The 7,885-nt window shown below is 38.4% G+C and overlaps 1 protein-coding gene and 1 long non-coding RNA gene across 2 annotated transcripts in view; both read right to left on the bottom strand.

Moving 5' to 3' along the window:
- Positions 1 to 585, bottom strand: part of LOC103132262 (uncharacterized) — a 3,806-nt gene extending 3,221 nt beyond the window's left edge. The window contains exon 1 of the long non-coding RNA XR_475536.2: positions 574 to 585. This is a non-coding gene — a long non-coding RNA (uncharacterized LOC103132262). The remainder of the gene's footprint in view (positions 1 to 573) is intronic.
- Positions 586 to 2,640: 2,055 nt separating this feature from the next.
- LOC103132263 (structural maintenance of chromosomes flexible hinge domain-containing protein 1-like) overlaps positions 2,641 to 7,885 on the bottom strand; it is a 33,996-nt gene continuing 28,751 nt past the window's right edge. The window contains exons 23-30 of the mRNA XM_016667254.1: positions 7,704 to 7,708; positions 7,475 to 7,591; positions 7,216 to 7,397; positions 4,963 to 5,072; positions 4,169 to 4,239; positions 3,918 to 4,086; positions 3,685 to 3,828; positions 2,641 to 2,897 (exon numbers count right to left, since the gene is read on the bottom strand). Of these exons, the coding sequence (XP_016522740.1) occupies positions 2,836 to 2,897; positions 3,685 to 3,828; positions 3,918 to 4,086; positions 4,169 to 4,239; positions 4,963 to 5,072; positions 7,216 to 7,397; positions 7,475 to 7,591; positions 7,704 to 7,708 (860 nt within the window). The 3' untranslated portion in view covers positions 2,641 to 2,835. The remainder of the gene's footprint in view (positions 2,898 to 3,684; positions 3,829 to 3,917; positions 4,087 to 4,168; positions 4,240 to 4,962; positions 5,073 to 7,215; positions 7,398 to 7,474; positions 7,592 to 7,703; positions 7,709 to 7,885) is intronic.

The raw sequence follows: 7,885 nt of genomic DNA on the forward strand, positions 1-7,885 counted from the left end.
ATACATAACACGTTTTAACAAGATACATAACACGTTTTAACAAGATAAATATCACGTTTTAACAAGATACATAACACGTTTTAACAAGATACATATCACGTTTTAACAAGATACATAACACGTTTTAACAAGATACTATCACGTTTTAACAAGAGACGTATCACGTTATAAGGTGATAGCGCTCGAATTTTTTTTTTTTCCTGCGTGATAGCAATGCGCTTCCGTATCACATAACTTGGAAGCTATTGAAGATTTTTTTTTAACATAAGACTTATTTAAAATATTGAAAATAACTGACAGTTCAATAGAAACAAGTGGTAGTGTGAACTATCATTGGTTGTGTCCCAAGGCAAAACAACCATTTTTGTAAATTTGTTGGCAGTTCCTAATGAACCTCCGGGCGTGAACGTTCCTGAATCGTATCAACCTTGAGCTAGAGACGCTGCTTACTCCATGAAGCGCAAATATCCAGTAACCAACTTGAAACCCTCTTCACCACGGTATTAAACCTTAGTAGCATTCATATTTTAGCAAGTGGTTCCTGCCAATAACACTATAAAGAGGTAGCATTACCTTTTGAACAACTCGTACAAAGCCTTTGAAGTCCAAACCGCTGGTTTCCAAAGTTTTCGTGATGATCTTTTCAAACCGGCAGTCCTTCACTTGGATCATCTTGGACCTTACGGCGTTGACTGCAAGAGCGGGAAAACTGCGTGGTGTTTAGAGATTGCCCTTAATGCAGTTGAAGAAAACAAAACTTTGTTTACATTCTACTCTGCTCAAAAATATATTGGTCGAATCTCTGGAGCTTGAACTATTTTCTATCTGGTTTCAATCAGGGAGTCTCTCCATTATGAAATGCCCATTTCCTGATTCAGAAATTGTGGTTAAAGTTCAGCCGTTAGAATCCACCCACTAAACAAAGAAACACTGTAATTAACAGACCCACCCACCTGGGTTGTGCAGAGAGTTCTTCTTTCTATTGTCTGTTGCTTCCGCCTCTTTTCTGTGCTTCCTAATAACATGGAGCTTTAGCTGACTGCAATGACTTTGGCTCATACAAGATATAGAAAGGAGATCACAGCTGGTTAAATATCAGTGGGAACCATGTTTGTTCAATTAATACAGGGAAATGACAAACTTGAAAACAAGGAAAATTCTAACTTGTCTGACAAAGTTGATCACTTCCCATTTTGCATTTTACTTGGTTGTAAGCTTTTCCGTTTTGTTAATAATAAAGCAATGGCCCAAATGTATGGTGCCCAGAAAGGACCTTAATTATTGTATATATGAAATTGATTGAAAAACAAAAACAAATGGTGAACCTAAATGTCAAATTTTAATCTTGAAAAATAAGAGAAGTAAGTAAAACGGTTTTTCTTACATCTTTATATTTTAGCTTTTCTGTTTGTTTCAGTTTCAGATTAGTCTTTCATTTTCTGAGCTTACTTTACACATTCAAGCAAAAAAATTTTTTTTTACTTGCTATAAATCTTTGGCTCAGATTTCATGGGGTGGAGTATCTGCTGTCAACTGTCAATCGTGATGGCAGCATGCCATACATGGCTGAAGTGTCTGTTCCTATCATGTCACGTTAAAGAAACATGGGAAGTTTGATCAGCTTCCTGGGTAAATTTTAGATTTCATACAAGTTGTATTCACATGTCTTGGTAAAATAACTATTCTAATCTTTCTTAGCAGGGGACAGGAGAGAATGAAAGTATTTAACTTCTTTTCTTCATACATGATTGTCAGCAACACCTGCGGTGTTGTAATTTCCCATGTTCACAAAGTATCCGGAGCTGCTTTGGTGAACAGTTAAGAGTTTGCTTTGTCTCATACTGCTCTCTGTTTCACTGAATGTAGAACCACAGCAGTGATACAAAGTGAGCCACATGGAAGAACTTGTTTTAAATATTCACAAACCAGACAAGAACGACTGAAGAGAAAATATATGAATAATCGGAGGCTCCTCAAAATTAGGAACAGGCTGGCTACACCTTTAATGAGAATCTAGAGTTTGTTATGAATAGATGGAGCATGATGGCTCTTGGAAACAACTGTTCAAGACTTAACTGTGTTAGATTTTAAAATTAAATACATCAATTCTAAACTGATGAAAAAACAACTTTAAAGGAAAAAGACTGAAAAATGAAAAAAAAAATATTAAAGACCTATTTAAATCTAGAAATAAGAAAAAATCCGAAACAAATGCTGTACATGCAGTTAAAAATCTAGTTCACCAACTCAAAATCCCATTAAGTTGGAAAGTGCCCACATGTCGACATCTCTACTTTATTTCATTTTGTGTTTGTTTTTACATCAGCATCTACCAGCAGTTTGACAACTTGTCTTAAATGTTTTGTTTCTTCAGTGCACACATCCAAACCGACTCGTCATCCAGGATCCTCTGCTGTTCAGTTTTTGAGACACCAACACTGACAGTTAATTTTCACTTTCACAGACTGCTCGCTTTTACACAAACAGAAAAATAGATCCAGATATTTTAGGGGTGTATAAAAACACCATTAGCAGTGACTACTTCATTTTAACATAAGAAACAACATGTGCATTAGATGTGCTCATTTAGGTTTTACACTTCTAAATAACAAATGCCAACTTGAAAAAATGGTACACAAATTAAAAACACAATTTGGAAACAGTTTATTTTTTTTTTTTTTAGAAACAATGACTTCACTGAAATGTGCCCGTCTTCCAAGTAAATTCACTTTAAAAGTTGTAAACTTAAAACATTAAAAACTGATTAAAAAGAAATACAGCAAAACAACAAAATCACAAGTTGAACTAAAACGTCTCTGGCAAATCCCTGGATCTTCATCTTGGGCGTTTTATCATGAGCCCAGAAGGCTCTGAAATGTCTTCAGGTCTTCGTTTCCCTGAAAAAAAAAAAAAGAAAAGCTACATCAAACAGGTAAAATGATAACACTAAAGTTAACTTAAAATTTCTGGAACTTATAGGTAACAGTTCAGGACTTTTCTTCTGATTTTTCCTTACTTATCTTCAATAAGTAAGAAAGATCCAAAAACTACCCTTTAAATACCAAGAAATGTCCTGCTAAATTCCAGAAAAGTATCCAGTTAAAAATCACATCATCAACAGCCCAGTTTCTGAATATATCCAGTAAATAAAAGGAATAAGATCTGCATTAAATTAACCTCCATTAAAGTAGCTCTTTCTTACCTGGCAGAGAGTAACTTGCCAGGTACTCTGAGGCATGAAACTTGCCAGAGAGCACCTGGCAAGTTTTATGGAAACCCCATAAAATACCTACTAAGTACCTAAAAGTTTCAGAAAGTAGCTGTTAAGTTGCATGAATAGCACAAGGTAAGGTCACTGAGAGTTTTGAGAAAGTATCTTGTGTGCACCAGAAAAGTACATTTAGGTTCAAGTAGAGAACCTGTTAAGTTTCAAAAAAAGGTCCTGGTCTACAAAACTACATGTTAACTTTAAGAAAGTGTTTAGATAGATCTATCAAAGAAAACGCAACGGTTTGATAAAAAAAAACAAAAAAACAGAAAATTATCTGGCAAGTTCCAGAAGGGTTTCAGGTAAAATACTACATCTGGTAAGTTGTGGAAAAGTTCTACTAAGTATGAAGACAGGAAACACTACGTTTGTGGAAAGCATGGTCCATTTTATAGAGTGCTTGTGTAAAATCTTACCAAGCCGCCTTTCAATCTCCTGAAGCTCTGCCTTAGTTTCATCCATTTCTTGTTGAATTTCAGAAAGCGTCAGTATCGTATTTTTACGCTCATCTTCAGCGTCTTCTTTCTTCTCCAAGGCTGAACGATATTGAATGAGCAACTCTATCCAACAACAAAAACAACAATATAATACTCATAATCTGACTGTGCAGTCACAAAAAAGTTCATGAAGGGAGTGTAAGATCCATCACCTATCTCCTGCTGCAGTTCATAGTAGCGTTGAGGTAGAGGGGCTCCAAACTTCTTCACCATGTCCTTATGTGGTGCTTTGTTCTGTGCGCCCCCCAAGTTGCCACTGGCACCGAGCCTGTTCCCGTCCAGGGTCAATATGGTGGGACAATAGTTCCCTTTCTCAATAACCTGTGAGCAGGAAGTCATTTAGGGGGTAAAGAAACCGTGTGGAGGTTAGCATGGTACCATCATCTGTCAGAGATTCACTCACCGCCTTCCTGTAATTGGTGGCAGACTCTATGTCATCCATCAGAATAGTGTTACCAAGGATGTTTTTAAACACTGGAGAGGAAACGTGAGGAAAACTTTCACATACGAGGTAAACACCCAACTGCTTTTTAGATTAAAATTAAACAATAAAAAAAATCCACAAATGAGGTCTTATTTCATTTTCAATTTCCAGCTGAGTTAACCATATATTTGCGCAAGTAGAAATTACAAAATTAAATTTCATGTTTTTTGATGAAAAAGTTGTTGCTATGCGATAAGGTGATTTTCAGTCATATCGAAATAGATGCATTGCAAAGAACCTCAAAGCAAATGTATTACACGAGTCTCGTGTGATATGCTGCTAGAGGCAAAAACCACAAAGATGACAGGAAGTAGTCTTTGTGGTTAGTAGTTTTAATTTTTTTCAGACAATGTGCAAGTGACTCCACAGAGCTCTCAATGCTTCGCACAGTTCTTAAAAACTGTGCCTTTCGAACATGTTGAAGGCATTGCTCTTCTGTAAAATCGTTGAAAATTTTTCCAAACACGTTAAATCTAGACAAAGATTTGCACACATTTGTAATGGAAACGCAGCTAGTGACTGATGCTCCTGAGGAGGAATCTTCTGTGTGAGTTTGAATTCCAGGGGGAATTATTTACCCAAAACCTTACTATTACAGTAGAGGGTCGGACCTGGACAACATTTAAAAATTTACAGAAGCTCAAAAAACCTGAGGACAAAACAATAAAAAAAAAAAAAGAAAAAAGAAGAGAAATTATCGTATTCCAGCTCACCGCGCTCACAGCTCTCCTCTTCGGTGGTATAAATCAGCAAGTTCCTCGCATAGAGCGGATTCCCAACTGGACTGAACAGTTCTAGGCCATTTTTTATATGAGGTAGAGGTCTGCAAGAAATTAAACAAGGCCAAATAACATGATTAAAGCAAATATCTCCACTTGTACAAAATTTCTACTGGGTGCTTTCAATTTTAATGTTAGTGAAAGTTGTTTTTATCTGCTTTGGAGCTAAATAAGATTATGAAATGGACAGTGTTACAGTCACTGACCTCTAGAACAGTGTTTCTCAACCCTGGTCCTCACTGCCCCCCTGCTCTGCATGTTTTCGATGTGCCTCTATTCCAGAACAGCTGATTCAAATGATTGCATGACCTTTAAGTACTGCAGAAGCTTGTTAATCACTCCCAGATACAATTCAGGTGTGTGGCAGAAGGGAAATACCTAAAACATGCAGGACGCGGGGCGGGGGTGAGGACCAGGGTTGAGAAACACTGCTCTAGGAGCTTTCTTCATGAGAGAACTCTCTCTCTTTGTGTTTCAGTTCTACTTGGCTGCCACAGGTGAAATGTGTTGGAGTTCGTCAGCTACTCCATAAAGAGCTCCATGCCAGAGATATCAGGCCCCTTTTTCCCTGGATCTTGATCTGCAGTGTTCTTGTCTGTCTGCTAAATGTTGCTTGTGGGGACTTAAGTGATCTTGCTGTGAGCAGGCTAAAAGGGAGTGTTTTTTTGTTATTTTGGTTTTGAAGACCCTGAAGCTTAAAGCTTCCTTGTTTTTCCCCTCTTGTGATTGAGGTTTTACCTGAACTGTAAAATAAACTTTTGGTACTGATATCAACTGATTACTGATTTTCTGTTACACCCAGTGCCAGAATTTACCCTTGGTTGTCTTGGGGATGGGTTGTAACATAAGTGGGGGCTCGTCTGGGATTATTTTGAACATGGCACAGTTTAGTATCGGGGAGTTTTTATGCAATTCTACTGTACAACAGTTTGATATCTGTAAAAAAGATAATTTATATAAAATTGCTTCATACTATGGTATTCCTGTGTCTAAGTCTTTGCTCAAAAGTGAACAGAAATCTCTTGTCTTTAGTAGTAGATAAAAATTAAACCACTTTTCCTGACGCTGCTGATCAACCTGAGGTTTGTGCTGAGGATGGAATGAAGAGACCACCTGTTGCTGCGAGGCCAAAGGAGGATAAACCACCAGCCCCTCTTCCACAGATTGAGCCCTTGTTTACTGAATCCACAAATCCCAGTGTTGAGGCACAGAAGGTATGTGCAGCGCTCATAATTGAAGACAGTCTTGTGTATGACAAAGTTAAAGCTGCCATCCTCGGGGCATATGAGCTGGTGCCTGAGGCATACAGGCAGCGATTCAGAGCCTTAAGAAAATCCATTGCACAAACATTGGTTGAATTTGCAAGGGAATAAGGAATGCTATTTGACAGACGGTGCCATGCAACCAAAGCTACTGATTTAAATCACTACATGAGTTGGCATTGTTGGAGGAGTTCAAAAACTGCCTTTCAGATTGTACAGTGTTGTACCTGAATGAGCAAAAAGCTACCACTTTACAAGAAGCAGCTGTCCTGGCAAAAGAATTTGTTCTTACACACAAAAATGTTTTTGTGTGTAAATCTGAACAACCCTCTCGTGACAAGAGATGGAAAGATGTTAAGCCACAATCTCAGGTTTGTCTTGTTTGGTCTTCTATGATCAGTGCATGTGCCGAGGTTTCTGTGTCGTCTGGGCCCATTACTAAAACAGGTACAGATGGATGGATACAGAAACGATGGTACAGTTATGGACAGAGGAAAGATGGGTGGATTTTCAAAAAGATGGTGGACAAACAGGAAATGTGGGGTTAGATAAAAGGATGAATAGACAAATGGCCAACAGATGAAATAAAAAACGATAGGCAGATAGTTGAACATACAAATATATGGCTGGACAGTGAACAAAAAGGGATAAATGAATGGATTGAGCAAAATGATTGCTAGATGACTGGATGAATAGATATTAAAGTGAATGAAATTGGGAATATGGATGGATAAATGAACAGACAAAAACTGACACAATGGGACAGAGAACCGGGGCTGGAAAATATGTGTTCTCCATAATTTGTTACATTTTTCCTATAGTGATTCCATACTTTTCCATGCTGAAAAGTCAGGGTGGATACTCATCAGTGATATGTGAACCTGGTTGTGATAACTTTTAAACTACAGTAGAACTGTTGCTCTACCTGTTTCCTGGATTCACATAAATGTTGTCGAGGGCCATGACCTGCTGCCTGCCACGTTCACTATGGAAGATCTTCTGAGCTTCTGCCGTCGTCTTGGTGATGACGCAGTCCATGTTCCCAGCCAGGTGCCAAGAGATGACCCAGGCAGCGTTATCATCACTAATATGAGCAAGGTGGCCCACCTGCAACCAAAGAATCAAATGATTTAGACACCTGGCTCCTGAATAAAAAAAAAAAAAATTTTAAAAGACTCCATCACCATCCCCAGGATATCTGGTCCACTGCGGTTAGACAGAGGGAACACTCTCCTGGGAGTCCTCTCTATCCTTTTCTTTTCAGTTGTCTTTTCTCGGAGTAAGCTGTTAATATTTTGGATCTACAAAGAGTTAAGAGTAGAGTAAAAAAATCTACAATATTAAGTAGAGGTGTGCCGATCGATCGGCCACCGATTTTCGTGAAAAAGTGTATGTTCGGTGATCGCCGATCACGGTCTCTTGTTGCCGAACACAAAAACCGATCACCTGCTTCTCATTTCGCAGCCTGCCTGTGCAGCTGGTCCCTTCTTTCCTTCACACTGTGCAAGTGCGCAGCAACAAATACTAAGCAATGTGGAACTATAACGCACTGAGTGAATGGGGAAGTTTGCGTGTTGCGGCGGAAAATTGAAGCA

Source organism: Poecilia formosa, unplaced genomic scaffold, assembly GCF_000485575.1.
Source record: "Poecilia formosa unplaced genomic scaffold, Poecilia_formosa-5.1.2 Scaffold977, whole genome shotgun sequence".
Taxonomy (NCBI): domain Eukaryota; kingdom Metazoa; phylum Chordata; class Actinopteri; order Cyprinodontiformes; family Poeciliidae; genus Poecilia; species Poecilia formosa.